The 19,843-nt window shown below is 39.5% G+C and overlaps 1 protein-coding gene across 3 annotated transcripts in view; it reads left to right on the top strand.

The window, feature by feature from the left end:
• The first annotated feature begins 11,579 nt into the window (after positions 1-11,579).
• RNLS (renalase, FAD dependent amine oxidase) overlaps positions 11,580-19,843 on the top strand; it is a 229,346-nt gene continuing 221,082 nt past the window's right edge. For 2 of the 3 annotated variants that reach the window (XM_079794253.1, XM_079794251.1), the window contains exons 1-4: positions 11,580-11,710; positions 12,769-12,874; positions 13,476-13,618; positions 17,684-17,842. In XM_079794253.1, coding sequence (XP_079650379.1) covers positions 11,593-11,710; positions 12,769-12,874; positions 13,476-13,618; positions 17,684-17,842 — 526 coding nt within the window. In that variant the 5' untranslated portion in view covers positions 11,580-11,592. Of the gene's footprint in view, positions 11,711-11,926; positions 12,057-12,768; positions 12,875-13,475; positions 13,619-17,683; positions 17,843-19,843 lie in introns of those variants that run through there. The other variant, XM_079794252.1, reaches the window with a different exon arrangement.

Below are 19,843 nucleotides of genomic sequence, written 5' to 3'. Positions count from 1 at the left end.
TCCTGCATGACTCCTACTGGGGATCGAGCCCACTACCCAGGCATGTGCCTTTGATTGGAATCGAACCAGGGGCCCTTTAGTCTATAGGCTGACGCTCTATCCACTGAGCCAAACCGGCCAGGACAGCACTCTACGTTGTTTTATCTTCTGATGGCAATTATCACTTGTTTCTCAGCACAGTCAGAATATTTGACATTAGACCCAGAACATCTAAAAGTCCTATATTATAATCACCAACTACAAGTTTGAAAATCTTCAGGTGCTAAGCTGGTGAAAAGTTTTAAGGGAGAAGGGATATTTGTCCTTAAATATTTGAAGGAGTGCCATGTAGAGGACAGTGTTAAAGCAATTTATTTTTAGTGTGCCAGAAATGAATAATTCAATAAATATTTATTAAGTTCAAAGGCAGACTAGTGTTCTCAAAATACCCAATGACAAGTTCTAGAATAATGGCAGTAATAGCATTTACATTACAGAGTACTTACTATGTGTTGGATAGTGTGTTTGACATCTTGTATGTGCAATAGAGTTACCTTTTCTAAGATGATTTCCTATTCCATAAAATAGGGCCAGTAATAGTGCAGGTTCTGAAGTTATCATAAGAATCCATTAAGATAATAAAAGGAAAGTTATTAAGAGCATGTTAAGTATCTATTAAACACTGGAAAAATGCAGATATTTTAGTAGCATCTCACTTAATTCTCATGCTAAGCCTGTGAGGTAAGTAGCATTATATTATCTATTTTACAGATGAGAAAACCAAGGCTAAAAGTATGTAGAAAGCAACTGAGCCCATTTTTGAGACTAGGTAGTCTTTCTCCAAAGATTATGTTCTTCTCCACTACAATGCTTCTTTAGGATAACCTAGCCCAGCATCTACTTGGAACATCCCCAGAGAGAGTTACATAATAAGTTCTAAACTTATTTTTAAGGGTTTATAATTTAAATAAATACATTAGTAGCCTATAAAGTTTAACAACAGTATTCACAATGGTTAACTCAATAACAGTTGGTTTGGATGAAATTGAATGATTCAATATAGCATATCAATAAAGTCAGTTCATATGAGGGTTGATCTATTACTTCTCAAAAAGAAAAATAAAAGATATTAAATTCACATTAAACATCATTACAAAAATGCTGAATTAATAAACACATTTGTCATCTAGTAATTCAGAATCCTATGTATAGATAAAAATAAATGAAAAAATAAATCAAATCCCAGAAGAATAAGCTTTAATTCTAATAGAAACATTTATATAGATCAATATGCAACAAATGTATAGGCCTTTAAGAATGCACAGTTGGGTTAAAGAAAAATCTGAATCTAACAACTCAAATATTAATTTTGCTCAACAGAAGGTATACTTACAGTCTCCTCAGATATAGGACTATGTTTTGCTGGATATTTAGTATTTTTGTTAATCTTGCACTTACTTCTTATATACAAAAGTTTAACAATGGCCAGAATTACTCACTCACTGATTAAATATCCCCAAATCATCTAATTATAAAAGGACAAACCTAAAACTCAAATATTACCCTCAAGGTGAAGGGATTAAGCAAAAAAAAAACCATACACACAAAACCCCCATACATATAACACAAAGACACACAACAGAGTGGCGATAGCCAAAAGGAAGTGGGGTGGGGAGTAGGAAGAGGTGGGCAAAGGAGGGGGAAATGGGGATGGAGATAAACTTTACTTGGAGTGATGGGGACATGGTGCAGTGTGCAGACAATGTTTTATTGAGTTGTACACTGAAACTGTATGATTTTGTGAATCAATGTCACCCCAATAAATTCAATTAATTTTTAAAAATGCTACATTCAATTTCACATAGTATTGAGTTCACCCCTTCAACTTTTAACAATCACAAATATTGGCCAAAGGAGTTATGATAACTAAGAATGATTTAGAAAACATTAAAAATTATTCTTGATATCTTAAACATATAAAAACTGTTAAACCAGCGGTATAATCAAATTATTATGCAGTAGGGCTCAGATAAAAAGGCCTAAGATAACAAAAGGCCTCTTTGTTTTTTAAAAATACAGTGCACAAACTATTCTGACCAGATGGTTAGATAACCACCTGCAAATACATGTAATCAGCAAGGAGTGGTTTTTTATTATGGTCTTTGATCAGGGTTTCTAACCCTTCAAATAACAGTCCAGCTAATATACCAAACCCAACCTCACCCTTTAAAAACATATGGGTGGTGTCATTTTCGTTTCATAAAACCATTGTTTGGAGTTTGAATAATATCATTATGTTTGCAAGTGACTTGTGCAATTAAAACATTTATATTTAAAAATATAGCTGATCCTTTACAACCACCATGAACAAGTCTGTCACTCAGAGTGAGAGAAAAAGAGAATCATATTTTGAGTTTTTAAAATAGCTTGCCATTTATTTTTAGAAATAATTATTTTTATTAGTACTTAAATACCAGAAATGGCAAGTTATAAATCACCTTTCCATCAACCATCATAATACAATTAATTGGAGTTGTATTGTTTCAATAAGCTAGGAAAACAATTTAGGATATGTCCAATACCACATGTATTTACATATTTTTATGTTACCTTTGCTCAAGTCTGGCTGATTTTCATTGACAATAACATTTCTGAAAGTAAAAGATGGTGACACATTCTCATAAGGATCAACATAAAGGGAGAGGGTTTTGCTCGCTAGCCTAATGCAATTTGAACTTACTTCACTAGCAGTTGCAAAGTAGATTAACCATGTTTCTTCATGTCATTGCTGTATAGATTTAAACAAGAGAATGCAGGAGGTGTTTCTTTGGCCTTTTACTGTGGTTGAAAATAATTTGGAGTCAGAATCTGGACATATTGGGCATATACAGTATATAAATACTAGTAGTCTTTGAAAGAGATCTATGATTCTTACAATAATGCAACCAAACAATCAACATGCTCTTGCTTCTGTATAAATACCTTCAATCTGATTAGCCAGAGGTCATTGTGGCAGTCATATAAACTAGTAAAAGGGCGTTAGTTTCCAGTTTGCAATATGTATTAAGATCCATGAGGAAACATGATGCTTTCTCTACTCATAACAGTCCCACTAACCTCCTCAACCCTGATCCATTCTCCCTGCTCCACTCTCCTTTTCCACTTGCTAACTCTTCTTCTTTAGGTCTCAGCTCAGCCATTATTTCCCTGAGGAATACCACCATGACACTGTTGTGTTTTTTTAATCTTTATTATTGAGAGTATTACAGATATCCCTCCTTTTCCCCCTTATTACCTCCCTTCACTTAGTCCCCCCCTCCCCATTCCAGGCCTTCATGGCCCTATTGTCTGTGTCCATAGGCAATGCATATATGTAATTAAGTTCTTTGATTAATTTCTTTTTTTTTCTATTCACAACATAGAAATTTTTATTGCAAATGAGATGAAAAAGTATGCAACCAAAAATTTCAGGAAAAAATGTTAAAGAAATGAGAATACAAACATCTGTTTGTTGTAGATTCCATAATGATTGGGGTATGAAGTATGCTTTTATTTATAACCTTAACTATTTTCTTTTTTTTAATTTCTTTATTGATTAAGGTATCACATATTTGTCCTTATTCCCCCATTCCCATCCTAAACCCCTCCCCATGCATGTCCCCACCCCCCTCTTGTCCGTGACCACTGGTTAGGCTTATATGCATGCATACAAGTCCTTTGGTTGATCTCTCCCCCTTTCCCCCACCCTCCCCTACCTTCCCTCTGAGGTTTGATAGTCTGATCGATGCTTCCTTGTCTCCGGGTCTGTTTTTGTTCATCAGTTTATGTTGTTCATTATTTCCCCTAGATGAGTGAGATCATGTGATACAAGAACTACATTTATAAGAACCGAAAATAAGACAAGCAATAATGGTTATGCTGATAGGCAAATGAATCGGTCTGTAGTGAGTTTCTTTCTGGGCCAACAGTTCTTTTGAGTCCCAATTTCAATGTCAAACAGTTTCTTATGTGTACATGTCAGCAATGATATTTCAGTTCTGGATGGTGGACAAATGGTGGTAATGCCGACCCTCTCTGATTTGCTCCTGGGCAACCTGCAGCGACACACAGCTGCTGACTGCTAGTATGGCGAGGCATCGTCAGCGTCTTCCATCTCTGGACTGTTTCTCTTCTGTCTTCATGGCTGGAGCAGTCCTGTCAATTCCTCTCTGTTGTAGGAATTCACATGGTTTTGGAGTTGTTTTCTGAAAATATACAAACATATTCTCAACCAAAAGTTAATAAAGGAATATTTTCTATAAATTTGACTTGCGATCCTTTTTCATTTTTTGCCCAAACGATTTTCCTTTGGCTTGTTTTGACACCATGTGTGTTTTTCATGGGTGTCTTGCTGTTAGCATTACAAATGAAAGTTAATTTTCTAAAGTAAAAATTTTCTAGATGTAATTTACTTACAGGATATTTTTCCTTACATGATATTCTTCTACTATCCCCCCTTTTTTGATTTAAATATTAGGAGGCTTTTGGAAATTTTATAATGTAGTCTTGATAGCTTTTAAATTTTAATATTTTGCACTAAAATATGACTGCTTTAGGTTCATTACATGTTATGCAATTTTACCATGAGATGAACTACCAATAACAATTTTAGTTAACACTTTAGGAACAACTTTTTGTCCAGTACAATTAATATTTCTATAATATTCGCTTATTTCAATTAGCCAACTTAAATTAGTCTGAAAACTTGACTACTATTTTACTGTCAAATTTAATACTCTAACAACAATCTTATTTTACCCTGTAAATATTAGTAGAAAGGATTATTTGCCTTCTTGAGTAGGCCCTGAGCATTCCTGGTACTAGGCTGGATTTAGATATCAAAAACCCACTTCCCCACACCATGGGTCCAAGACAACTCAAACAAGTCTTGTTGCAGTGAGAGGGCAGCTGCTGTCGGCCAAGTCTCTATGTGTTACCTGGGTCCCGATTTGAGTTGGGCATGGGAAGTGAAGCAGCCATGGGGGCAGGAGACCTCCCTCAGAAGGGGTGAGGGTTCAGGCCCCTGCAAAGTTGGGGGGTGAGGGTCTGTGCCCCACTTCTGTTGACCCCCAAGTTCTCTCCTGATGGCCCCTCTGCGACTGTGCCTGTCTTAGGTTGTTCCTCCCTTGAGGAATCTTATCCGTCTCTGGCTAACCAGCCATCCTCCGGGCCAAGCAGGGTGATGTGAGGTTCAGTTCTGTCTCCTTGGTAGCCTATGCCCCCGTGGCCTCCATGCCCAGCAGCTGCCTTGGGATCCCCTTGCCTGCTGGCGAGGCCCGGCACTGATCACATATCTTGGGGAACCCAGGTTTCTTCTCCAGGGAGGGCCCAGCTCATACCATTGGGCGAGAGACAGATCCATGGTCCAGCCACCACGAGGCTTCAACCTCGGCATGAACAGAAAGCTCAGGCAACAGCTGTGGGCAATTGGATTGTGAGAAGAGGGTCCCTCTTGGCCGAAAGGGCAAGAGGGGCCAATATAGAATGCTCAGATGCCTTCCAAGGGGGCCCACTACACAGTGGAAGGGATTAAATCCTTTCATGTCCTTTTTAAATTGCTGCCAGACATTCAAAGAATTAGTTTGTAGGTTTGTTTGGGATAATTGTACATTATGCTGTTGTAATTCTAAAATATCAAGAGATGTGTTACCTTTGTCTCCAAGCACCAAAAAGATGATTTTTTATTGATTCCCAAGGGTTCGAGGTACTATTATAGGTAATGGGGGTAATACAAATCTGGGAAAAATTATAATGACATTGTAGAATAATATCAAGTAAGGATATTCTTTGCTCTAGGCCATGGCAATTCCATTTCAAACTGGCTGTCTTTGATTAATTTCTTTCCACCCCCACTCCACCCTTCCGTCTGAGATGTGTCAGTATGTTCCATGTTTCCATGCCTCTGGTTCTATCTTATTTCTCAATTTATTTTGTTCATCAGATTCCACATATAAGTGACATCATATGATATTTGCCTTTTCTGACTGGTTTATTTTGCTTAGCATGATACTCTCCAGGTCCCCCCTTGCTGTTTCAAAGGGCAAGAGATCTTTTTTATAGCTGCATAGTATTCCATTGTGCAAAGATATCATGGCTTCTTTATCCACTCATGTGCTGATGGGCACTTGGGCTGTTTCCAGATCTTTCAATAAACTAGGAAAGCATAGGTGTGATTATTCTTTCTAATTGGTGTTTTGGGATTCTTAGATTATATTCCTAGAAGTAAAATCATCGATTCAAAAGCATTTCCATTTTTAATTTTTTGAGGAAACTCCATACTGTTTTCCATAGTGGCTGCACCAGTCTGCATTCCCACCAGCAATGTACTAGGGTTCCCTTTTCCCCACATCTTCACCAGCACTTGTTTGTTGATTTGTTGATGGTAGCCATTCTGGCAGGTATGAGGTGATACCTCATTGTAGTTTTAATTTGCATCTCTCTGATATTTGGTGACATTAAGCATTTTTCATATGTCTATTGTATCTGTATGTCCTCTTTGAAGAAGTGTCTATTCAGGTCCTTTGGCCATATTTCAATTGGACTTTTACTGCCACTTTTAACTGCTATTCTAGCCTCTAATTTTTCATTATTCAATGCATCATCAAACTGATATCTAATTTGAATCCTAAAGTAAAATCCAATGATATCACTTTTTGGTTGAAGACTTGTGACGGTTCCCACTGTCCCAAGTATGGAATACAGATAGAAAATAATGTATTCCATTCAATAGACATTTTTAGAGAATCTTCTTTGTTCTAGGGAACGGAGTGTTCCTAAAATTCCCAGCTCCAATTCATTTCTTTTTTTTCTTATGACCTCCTATTGTACTTCATTGATAATAAAACTTATTTTGGCCTATATATCTCTGCTGTTTTATATTGCTTCTTAATGACTTCAGAGAATGCCCTATTAGTTCAAGAAGATGAACTTCATTAGAATACATCTATATCACTATAGAATACAGTGTAGGCCTTTTCACTCAGCAGGTGCTTAGTATTTAGATGTTAAATGAATTAGCTTATTTCCTGCATCATTTCACAAATACATGAGACAACTCCTGGTGTTTATGAAATGACTCCATTTGATTGTCTTCATAAAATTCCAAAGTTTCTTTATCACTTGCGAGTGATTACATTGTCATTACAACTCCTCTTAGAAATGTAGAGTGGCCCTTATCACTCTGAATAGCTGGCAATGACATTTATAAAGGACAGATGTTTATTACCTGGGGCCTATGGAAATGTGCATGCATTTAGGTCTGTGCATTTCCAAGGTGAGTAACTCCTTCTCTAGTAAAACTTAAGGAATACGGTGAAAGAATAAGAAAGACACCAAGGGAAAAAAAATAGTTCCACTGTCAGTAAAACCCAGAGCTTTGTACCTAGTAGTAAGATTTTTTTTTTATTGTGTCAATAATTTATAGTAAATGTCCCGAAATGCTCCATGTCCTCAGATCAAAACAAAATTGATTGTAGGAGGCAGAGACAGAAGGTGAATGAGGTTATGGATTTGATAGCATAAGTTGCTGCATCCTTAGGATCAGAGTGTGGCCTTTTCCTATCTTGTCAGTCACTGGCACTGCGCAGGAGTAGGCTAAGTGAATACAAAGGAAGAAAAGAGTTTTCACAAATAATCATACTTAAAAGCAACACCTGGTTTTTGTAAAACCAGGCTTTACTAGGAGAGAATGTGTATTTTATTAATATTAGCAGTAGTAGTAAAAGTGAGTTGGCTTTAAAATCCATAGCTTCTAGAAAAAAGACCACTTGCATATATGTTAGTAAAATATAAAAATCCATAACTGTAGTCCTACCATACCTGGCAAGTTTGGTGACCTACACACAGACTAAGATTAGGGGAGAGACAATATTTTTTTTCCTAATCTTTAAGAAAACAGTAAAATACATTATTGAAATCAGATCTGCTTTGTTGACTCTTTTGAAGAAACAAAGATAGGTGTGTTTTAGAATTTCTAGACAAAGACCAGTCCTGATCTGGCCTGTTGGTTTGGAATTGATCCCGCAAGTCTAGAGATAAGGATGTTGATCTCAGATTCAACAGGTTCCAGCCCTAATCCTGCTAAATTCTGACCCTGCCCCTCCTCTCCTATCACCAACACCTGAGTAAGGCAAATTTATGAGTCTCTACCACAATGAAGGCAAGTAGAGTGAGGAGGTTTTGGCTAAGAGATAGAGGTATTAGGATAGAATTATGAAGAACTATTTTGGGGAGAAAACTTGTGGATGTTCTAAGAATTTATAAACAGAATCTGCTACCCTAGTCAATATCCTATCTCACTTACTCTAACCTTACACAGTCTTTGGAAATGATGTTAATAATGAATAAGCATAATATGTCCAGATGAGTTACAGGAGTAAATTGTGTGAAAGGGAAGTCCCCCCAAATTGCATTTGTTTCTAAAACCACGTTTCTATCATGACCCTCAACTCATGCTTACACAGCTGCAACAAAGATTTAAGAAGACAATCCTATCTAATAAAAGAGTAATATGCAAATTGACCATCACTCCAAACACACAAGATGGCTGCCCTCATGTGGTCAAAGATGGCTGCCCCCATGTGGACACAAGATGGCTGCTACAAGATGGCCAGCAGGGGAGGGCAGTTAGGAGGGACCAAGCCTGCAAGGGAGGGCAGTTGGGGGCAATCAAGCCTGCAGGGGAGAGCAGTTGGAGGGGGACCAGGCCTGCAGGGGAGGGCAGTTAGGCATGACCAGGCTTGTAGGGGAGGGCAGTTAGGGGCAATCAGGCTGGCAGGGGAGCAGTTAGGCATCATTCAGGCTGGCAGGGGAGTGGTTAGGGGGTGATTAGACTGGCAGGCAGAAGCTGTTAGGGGCAATCAGGCAGGCCAGCAGGTGAGCAGTTGGGAGCCAGTAATATTGGATTGTGAGAGGGATGTCCGACTGCCCGTTTAGGCCCGATCCTACTGAAATCGGGCCTAAACGGGCAGTGGGACATCCCTCGAGGGGTCCCAGATTGGAGTGGGTGCAGGCTGGGCTGAGGGACACACCCCCGTGCATGAATTTTGTGCACCGGGCTTCTAGTCTACTATATGACAGAAGCCTGAGAAACAAAGATATCTTTGGCTAAGTCATGTAATGCCCAGAATGGGTCCAACAGACTAAAAATATTAAGATTCCATTAGTTTTAAATAACACTTGTATGTTATATGCATTTTTACCTGAATTGTAATGTGTAATCTTTAGTGCCAACCTGTGAGATAGCCAATATCATCTTCAATTTACAAATTAGAAAACCAGCTCAGGTATAGTCACTGGCTCAAGACCTGCACATTTCCATAGGCTCCAGGTAAGAGCAGAGCTTCAGCTTATAGACATAGTTCACCTTCTGGGCTACTGGGGTTCTCTGGAGCAGAGAAGGTCACTGTATTAGTTTACTAAGGTTACGATTACAAAAGTTCACAGACTGGGTGGCTTAAACTATAGAAATTTATTTTCTCACAGTTCAGGAGGCTAGACGTTCGAGGTGTCAGCATGGTTGATTTTTTCCTGAAGCCTCTTTCTTTGGCCTGCAGACAATTGTCTCCTTCGAGAGTCATCACCTTGTCTTCCCTTCATATTGGATTAGTGACCACCCTAATGACTTCATTTAACTTAAGTCCCACTCTGAGTTAAGGACTTCAACTTATGAATTTGGTGGAGGGGAGACACAATTCAGCTAACAGTCATTAATCTCAAAATGATAGTTTCATCCACTTAATACATACAGACCATGTATTTTATAATCAAAATGAGATTAGTACCTGAAACCTTTTTTCTCACATGAACTTGACTACTATCAAAAGCAAACATGAATATTTTATAGCTTCAAGTAGAACAATATTTAGTCATTCCAAACTTTACACTTAAAAAAAAATTGTTTTCCTGATTGGGAGCAGAAATAGGTGACAGAGGACTCAGGACCTTTGTTCCATTGAAGTCATCTTTGTCAAGAACTTTCTGAGCGTACAAAACTAGGCCTCAGATATAATTCCATGCTGATATAAACCTAGCAGTTGTAAATAGTTCACTCACCAAGACAAAAAATAATAATAATTAGAGATCAATCTCCAAACTCTGCTTATAAATTTCCTTCTTCTTATGACTTAATGTAACATCCCGTGAGTCTTTCCCAATATCAAAAATGCTGGCTCAGATTTTCAAAACCACAGAAGTTAAGGGAAATGTTTAAGCAGAGGAGGCAGTTGGGGTTCAAGAGTCTATAGATCTTGAATTAGTTGGTTAACAACTTGACTGGAAATTCTGTGCTTTGAAGGAAATCAGAAGATTAGACTCTTCACATACCCAGAGAAACATTGAGGGAAACCAAGGGATGCTATATGCACTGGGACAATCAGAAGGTTAATTGGCAGAATTCTAAAGAATTGGAAATTTTCGTTTCTGAAATAGTCTGCTGGGAACAATGGAATGATAAATAACTCCGGAGCTCACATTTAGGAAGGTATCTATTCATTCCTTTGTTCCCAACCAATTCTGGTTTTTATTTATTAAAAATGTCCTGATTATAGGATTTTATACTTAATGTACTACTCTTTCAGTTACTCTAGCACTTTGTGATCACCAGAAATTGCCCGATATTTTTGAAAGAATAAAATTAAATCACTGTTCTTTAAAATTCAAGAATTATTTCTCCAGAAAGTTTCACAAAGAAATGATACTGTGTCAAAACAGATAAATAGAAGTTGCTGTCCATATAGAAAGAACCTCAACTTTTTCTTCTTTATTTGCTGAAAAGAATAAGGCCCCACTAAACCTAGAGGTGTCCTCTGGGGACGTTAAAATACTCCACATTTACTTGCCATGTAGATTCATGTACTTGAGAATAGGGAAGGCCAGGCACATACAACACAGTTGTAAAATGAATGCTATTTAAACAAATAAAAATCAAACGAATGAAATGCATTTAAACAGATTTCATTTTATTCAAGTATATCTTAAGGAAATAATCATACCTTTTTGTTCCCTACCCTAATCGTCCCCAGACATACCATCTGACCATCCCAGTCTACACCTACCTTGCCCCAAACCCAGCCATTTTCAATACAGAGACAACCAATGACCGACGGGATCACTATAGGAGATGAGAAGATAGAGAAATATCATATGTACCACTAGGGCTCTGGTGGCGGAGAAGGAGTATAAGAAAGGGTCGGTACAAAAAAGTATTGGAGATCAAGAAACATTAGAAACAGAACTGATATGTGTCTCTTTGATTTCTTCTTTCTATTCCTTCCTCCCACCAACGAACAATTTCTGACTATTTTACATGAGACACTGTCTATTCGGAGGAGTTCACAGGCTTGGAAGAGACAGTCAAGTAAGCAAATATAATGATCTCATGAGTTTCATTATTCGGAGTCTGCAGCTCTCATCCAAGGGCGCCCGCAGGTTTTAGGAGCCCAGCAAAGCCCACGTGGGCAGCTCTCTCCCGGGCTGACCCGCCTCGGGCTCCGGGCGCCGCTCTGCCCCCTGCCGGCCGGCGGCGGGACTGCTCGGGGCCGCGCGGCACGCCGGCCGCCGCGGGAGACGCCGGGCATGGCGCGGGTGCTGATCGTGGGCGCCGGGCTGACCGGGAGCCTGTGCGCGGCGCTGCTGCGGAGGGAGGCGGCCTGCCCCGTCCACCTGGCCGTGTGGGACAAGGCTGGCGACTCAGGTGGGTCGTCGCACGGCCGGACCGCGGGAAAAGACGCCGCACGGACGCCGGCCTCTGGGGTGGCGCAGGCCCCACGGGGGAAAAGCCCGAAGAAAATGGGGCTCCTCGGGGGGCCCCAGCGGGGCGGGCCTGCGCCGCGACACGTGATCGGAGACTTCCGCCGCCGGGAACGGCCGGGCGCCGGGGGAGGGTGGGGCGCCACCGGCCGGGCAGGCGGCGACGAGGGCCTGGCTGCCAGGCGGGGCCAGGCCGGAGCCCCTGGGCCTTCCGCCGTGGCTGGTACACGGACGCCCATCGGGGGCGGTGGGTGCCCGTGCAGCTCTGCCCAGATCAGGAGGATCCCAAGGTGCCCGCGGACCCAGACTCTGGGGAGATCTAGTGTTCAAAATCCTCTTATTCTCCCGAGGCCTGCCTGAACGAGGGAAAGCCGGCGTTGATGGATTCCTTCTCACGTTTCCTTTTTATTTATTTATTTATTTATTTATTTATTTATTTATTTATTTATTTATTTATTTATTTATTTATTTAAAACATATTTTATTGATTTTTTTTTATAGAGAGTAAGGGAGAGGGATAGAGAGTCAGAAACATCCATGAGAGAGAGGCATCGATCAGCTGCCTCCTGCACACTCCCTACTGGGGATGTGCCCGCAACCAAGGTACCTGCCCTTGACCGGAATCGAACCTGGGACCCTTCAGTCCCCAGGCCAACGCTCTATCCACTGAGCCAAACCTGCTGGGGCCATTCTCACGTTTCATTCATTCATGTTATTCATTCATCCACGTTAGTCACTGTATGCACCTCACGTGTCCTTTAAAAAAATATCTCACAGTCAGTGACCAAATTGTCTCCTAACTACTTGCTGCCAATATTGGATGACAAAACGTTCAACTGAAAAAAAAAATATGGAAAAAAAAATGTTCTCTACAACAGCTGTCATGGAATCCATGCGGGGGGGACAGGGGGTGAAGAGCTTTCATTGGTTCATTGTAAGGCAGTGGGGAGCATGCCAAGGCTCATGCTAACGCAGAGACCTTTCCCTGTGGGTGAATTCAAGGGGGAAGAATGACCACCACCAGCAGCCCTCACAACCCGCAGAGCACCGTGGACCTGGGCGCCCAGTACATCACGCGTACCCCCCACTATGCCAGCAAGCACCAAAGGTGAGCTCCTCCAGGGGTGGGATGTGCCGTTTGATGTGAAAACACAAGCCACCCCCGTTTCTGACAGCGTTAAACTCTGCCTCTTGTAGTCTTGTGGCATTGTTCTGCTGTTATCGTTTTCATGGTATTAGCAGTGAAAGGTTAACCTAAGAAAAATGGGAAAACTGTTAACACATGCCTCCTAGTGTCCTTGGGAAGATCTGACGAGATGTTCCATGGGACACAGCAAGGGCTGGTGAATATGAATTACTAGGTTGGTGTTGAGGGAGAGGACAGGCTGGCCGGGATGGAAGTCAGTCGTAACCAATTTAAACCTGTTGTACGGAATGCCTTTCTGTTCGTCTTTACTGACGTGATTTCTGAAAGGGACAAGAGAGTAGGCCTTTGCTTAATGTCAGCAAAAGGTTTATGGCTTCTCAGGACATTTCCGTTCTTCACTTGAATGGCAAATGTTATTAACGCAAAACGTGTTGAGTTGACCATAGGACAACATCTGACTATTATTTAGTATTACCATCTCTTAAGAATTCTTGCAAGAGAATACGGTATGATAGAGCTGATTATAGAATACCATTATGTAATATATGTTGATTTATTTCAGTTTTTATGACGAACTGCTAGCTCATGGCATTTTGAAGCCTCTGACCTCTCCTATTGAAGGAACGGTGATGAAAGCAGGAGACTGTAACTTTGTGGCACCTCAAGGAGTTTCTTCAATTATTAAGCATTACTTGAAAGAATCAGGTGGGATTAGGATTTTTCTTGGCCTTCCTTTAAAATTAGCACTTTAAAACAAAAATTATACACATAATCAGATATTAATACTTCAAAGAAAGTTATAAAGTTAGATGTTCTCTTATTCACCACTCAATAGCTAGTTTTCTTCTGCTAAAGTAACCACTAATAGTTTCCAAGGTATGCTTCCAGAGAAATGTTTATACAGCTATCACTCTACCTGGCTGTCTCTATTTTCTATTCATACATGTTTATATTTATTCTTTTTAAAAATACACATGGGATTTTTTTACATAAGCCATTCTATACCATGTTTGGTCTATGTTTATAGTAAATCTATCTATCTATCTATCTATCTATCTATTCTTTCTCTCTCAAGCAGTACATTTAGTTAGACATTGTTCACATCTCTTCAGGTGTCATCTGATCAGTTCTGAACTGCTGTTCCCTAAAACCTATTTGTAGGAAATTATAGTAGGAAAATGAATTTAGATTTTCTCTTTAATATAGAGGAAGGCAGGGGATTAAATAAATACATAACAGAAACACATTTGCTTTTATAAAATGTTTAAACCTTCTTAATATTCTGATATGTTTATTGCTATCTGAATATTTTTTAAAAATGTATTAAATATTATGTGCTGGGTAAACAGTGGTAAATAAGAGACGTGGTTCCTGCCTTTGTTAATGTAGAGTGAGGTAGAGAGGAAAGATTAAATTAATTACGTACACACACAAAGACGTAACAAGTGCTAAGAAGGAGTGAGAGCATTATGAGGGAGTGTATAATAAGAAGGACTAATCTAATGTGAGTTTCAGAGGAGTGAAGGGGGGGAGACATGTCTGAGAAAGCGTCACTGAGGATCTAATGTCTTCATGGGTACCCCAAAGGTAAGCAAGAGTGAACTAGGCCAATTGCTGATGGTGATAATGGCATGCAGTGGACACATGAATTGGAACTAATGTGGGAGCAAGTTGGTGCATTTGAGGAACTAAAAGGTCATGATGACTCGAGAGTAGTGAATGAGGGAGAAAGTGATAAGAGATCAAGTTCAAGACTAAGACAGGGGCCAGATCATACGGGGCTTTGTAAACAATGTTAAACATTTTATACTTTATCTTATGTGCAGTGGGAAGCCATCGAAGAATATTACACAAGAGACAGACATGGTCAGGTTTACTAAGCTCAGAAGTAACTCTCGAGAGGTTTTATGTAATTCTCTGTTTTAAAATGAGAGTTTCCGGAGCCCACAGATTTTAATATGCGGTCCTTTGGAAAGGTAGTAATTACTTTCATAAGGAAAAGCTACTTTCTCAGAAACTTCACTCCTAGTAGTAGGAAAGGAGATCTTTCTGGTTTGTAAGAATGGTTATACTATCACCCCCTACCTCTTGACATAGATACTCCTTTTGGGGTGATTTTGCCAGTTGTGTTGGATTTGGGTCTGTCATCTACGCCAAGGGTTCTCACACTTTAGTGTGCATTATTAAGCCTGTGTGTGGGTGGATGGGGGGGCGCGGCGGGGGGGGGGGGGGGAAGGATGATTAATATAGACTCCTGGGCCTGATCCCCAGAGATTCTGACTTAATAGGTGTGGGTTGGGGCCTGAGAATGTATATTTCTAACAAGTTCCCAAGTGCAGAACACTTTGGGGCCATTGGGATACAGGTGCAAGGCTGGATATGCAGAATGGACTTCAGTTCCATTACGCACACATATATTTACCAGCACCAGTAACAAAGTATGCTCCTGTCAAAGGGAATATTATGTGAAGACACAACTGAATAAAATATAAAATCCGTTGACTTCATTGAGGTCAGGCAGGACCAGGACCAGAGCGAGGCAAGCAAGTTGGGGGTGAGACATCCTCAATAAATAGAACGAATTGAAATGGAGCTGCTCAGGTTGGAGTAAAGGAGATGATGGTTGTTGAGTTGAAAGCTCCGGCTTTTGTGCCTTCCTAAGCAGGGCCTTAGAGAAACTTCCAGGCCAGCTGAAGTACTGTTTATAAGCCCTTGCTCCAACCTTTGAACAGAATGGTGCTAATTTGCATTTGCTTTAAAAATTTGAGTTTTTACTACATTGCAGCATTATTTAAGGGACAGTGAAAGATGTAAAGGTATATGAGATCTGGAGACCTGACATGGAGAAGCCTAGAAGATTCTGGGTAGATAAGACATACCTAGAGCAAACAGAAATTTTGAATGAGTGGTAAAAGCAGTGATGATCAAAGGATGTCTTAGATGAGAAGGATCACCTTGAGCTGGAAAAGCTACAAAAAGGAAGTTTCATGGCCAAGGTTGGACTTGAGCAGGATATTTCTTGGCTGGTAACATGAGGTTTCCTTTCAGTGTGCTTTTTTTCTCATTTCATTTTTCACATCTTTCCTTTCTATTCCTGAGGCTGAAAAAAAGTGAATTTGTTTTTAAATCTAAATTTTCTGAAAACTGGAATGTGAAGTGAATGCTAGTGTACCAAAGAGACTTACCAATTTAATTATATTTTATCTTTCAGTTTCTGATTCATAATTCATTCTCTTAAACCAGTGATTTTTCAACCAGTGTGCCACAAGATTTTTTTAAAAAACATGCAATTCCTGACTATTTAGTCAGGGGCACTGACCTCATTTCCCTTAGATCTGTAGTCGGCAAACTGCGGCTCGCGAGCCACATGCGGCTCTTTGGCCCCTTGAGTGTGGCTCTTCCACAAAATACCTTGGCCTGGGCGAGTCTATTTTGAAGAAGTGGCGTTAGAAGAAGTTTAAGTTTAAAAAATTTGGCTCTCAAAAGAAATTTCAATCGTTGTACTGTTGATATTTGGCTCTGTTGACTAATGAGTTTGCCAATAACTGCCTTAGATTGTCAAATAAAGAAATGACAACAGCCAACACAACAATAGCCATCTTATATGAATGAATCAAAATTATACCTGTAATTTTTCTTTTTTCAGATCGGTAAAAATATTTTTTTTTCTGGTGTGCTACAGAATTTCAGTAATTAGTGCATGAGATGAAAAAGGTTGAAAATCACCATCTTAGCCCTAGCCGGTTTGGCTCAGTGGACAGAGCATTGGCCTGTGGACTGAAGGGTCCCAGGTTCAATTCTGGTCACAGGCACATGCCGGGGTTGTGGGTTTGATCCCCAGCAGGGGGCGTGCAGGAGGCAGCCGATCAATAATTCTCTCTAATCATTGATGTTTCTCTTTCTCCTTCTCCCTTCCTCTCTGAAATCAATAAGAATATATATTTTTTAAAAAGAAAATCACCACTTTAAATAAATATTGATTAAACACTAGTATGTGCCAAGTACTATACTATATATGCTATATGCTATATATTGAAAAAAAAAACAAACAGGCTTAATTACTGACTAAAAGGGAAGAAAATATTAATCAAATAATTACTCTAATAATTATTAAAATACCTTTGTGACAAGTGCAAAGAAGGAACATGCAATGAGAGGATATTCTAGATTGTATTTCTCTTAATTCTTCTTAATGAAGATAATTGACCCATTGATGAGTACTTGGATTTCTCTTACAGAGACCTTTTTTAGGTTTAATAGAGAACAATAATTCCTTTAATAGGGAGTGGTGCTCTTTCTTGCTCTTATTAGAGAGAAGAATTAACACCTTTACTAAAATATATACTTGCTCTACAATGATAATGAGCTCAAAGTCAGAGGGATGCAGCTTTAAATTATGGTATGCCATTTCTGAATCTGTTTCCTTATCTGTGAAATTAATTGGTATGTATATTAAGTGCTTGGCATAGTCTTGACATATAGTAGATGCTTAATAAAAAATAGCTATGGTTACTATCCTTATTAATTGTAATAGTATTTCCCACCCCACACACACTCAGAACAGACATTGATAGGCAATTCCCCCTAAATGAGATGGAGAGGAATCCCCCCTAAATGAGAAAGAAAGTAAAGAAAGGGGACCCCAGGGGCTATAGAGGACAAACTGCACCATTTTATTCACCTGAATGGATCCAATTGGCAACCCTTCTCTCCCCATGTATTCGTATGGAAAATTCTGCTTATGTGAACATGATTTTGCTCTTGGAACAGGTGCTGATATCTATTTCAGACAATGCGTGACCCAGATCAACCTGAGAAATGACAAGTGGGAAGTCTCCAAGGAAACAGGCTCCCCTGAGCAGTTTGACATTGTCGTGCTCACGATGCCGGTTCCTCAGATTCTGCTGCTTCAAGGTGACATCGTGAACTGTGAGTCTCAGCCTGTGCTGTTTACTTCAGGGAATGGGATTTTTTTTTTTTGTGAAAGAGCAAGAATTCAGCGTAACTCTCTTAGCAAAGGGTATAGTATGGATCCTACTGATTGGCATGTTTTATATACTGATACAACGGCCTGGTTCACTGTATTAGTCTTGGTCAAACTAGAACACATAACGGAATTTTTCTTAACCAGTTAAGAGTCGAACGCTTTTCTTATTGCTCCTGCCTCTAAGAAGTAAATCGTTTTGATGGATGCTCAGTAGTTTAGCCTACAAGAAGAGCAACCTCTTTGTGAGCCCCGAGAAAAGGAGGTTTTTCTGACACAAGCATTGATGATGTGAACCCCTGGCGAACCTCATCGTGGATTGCTCTGGAGGAAGAGCCTCATGCTCCTCCCTGCTTGGGATTTGTTGGCTCACCTTTTACCTAGCTTCTCCCCTCTTTTTTTAAAAAAAACAGCTTTAAGGTATAATTCACATACCATACAATTCATTCATTTTTAAAATGTACATTTCAATGCTATTTAATATATTCACCAATATATGCAACTATTCCCATCCTCAATTTTGGACCATTTTAATCACCCCCCCCCCCAAAAGAAACCCCATATCCTAAAGCTATCACCTGTGTCCCTCCATCCCCATCCCTACCCCTAACCCTATACAAGCTGCCATCTACTTTCTGTCTCCATAGGTTTCCCCATTGCACCCTAGATTCTTAAGGAATGCTTTCCTATGGTTCACTTTGCCTCCACACCTCTGTCAGGTTTCACTAATTTTCCTCCTTTCATTTTGTCTAATTGAGCCTGACACATCAAAGCCATTGACTTCTAGAGGACACCCCATCTTGCCTTGAAGCCATGAGTTAAAATAAGGCAGAGCCTGGCGCTGGTGGGCAAGGTCTTGGGTCGTGTGGGAATGGCTGTGGATATTGATGTGCCTGGGCTTTTGACTTGTTGCATGATTAAAGTTGACATTGAAGTTGATTGAGGAATGGCCTTTTATGCCACTATTAGAAAGGAAACTGGTATTAAATATAATTTATAGATCAGAGATTTAGAACTGTAATAGAAATTGTTCTCCAAGGAAGAAAATTGCTGCTTATTACATCTTGAAAGCAATTTGCTGTTCCTTAAATATCAATTCCACCACCCAGTAACAATACAGCTTCTTTTCTAGTACAGTGTGAGGTAATAATATAGAAGGGATTGAAATACTTATTATGTAGCCATAGGCAAATTAGAATACTAATTTCAAAGATCTCTGTCATGAGTCTACTTCTAATCTGTTGCCAAAGTCACTTTAAAGTAGGATAATTTATTGCCATGGAGTCTGTAATAACTGGATTGATTTCAAGACTGTTAAATAACATACTGTAACATTTTACTAAAACAGTTATTGGTCAGTGTATTCAGTTGTGCTATAAATCACATATTCCAAATTTTTTAAAACTCTCATCGAGGACATTTTTATTGATTTTTTAAAAGAGAGAGGTGAAGAAAGAGAGAGAGATCAATGTGAGAGAAACATTGATCAGTTGCCTCTCCCACTCGCCCCAACCTGGTGTTGAACCCAAAACCTATTTATGTACCCTGACCAGGAGTCGAACCCACAACCTTTTGGTGTACAGGACAACACTCCTATTAACTGAGCCACACTGACCAAGGCTACATATTCCAATTTTTAAAAGCTATGTAGTCTTGTATCTGAAGAGAGATCCTTCAACATTGCATTTTGAAAGTATTCATCAATATTTGTATTAGTGACATATAAAACATAACATCTGAGATATGTTTAAGGGGCTTCCAAAAATAATTTTATTTAGATCATATATATATATATTTTTTTTTGAGTACTTGAACTGTATTGGGCTGAGAGATAACTTAATCCTCCTACTAGTATTGTATTTCTTTATATCTTTCTGGGGTTTGGGGAGCAATTTTTTCTTTATGATTTTATTTGATTCATAATATATCTGCATTACATTTATCTG

The sequence above is a fragment of the Cnephaeus nilssonii genome (genome assembly GCF_951640355.1).
Source record: "Cnephaeus nilssonii genome assembly, chromosome: 16".
Taxonomy (NCBI): Eukaryota; Metazoa; Chordata; class Mammalia; order Chiroptera; family Vespertilionidae; genus Cnephaeus; species Cnephaeus nilssonii.
Note: the sequence above shows the minus strand (reverse complement) of the source record. Positions and strands in the feature narration are given on the sequence as shown.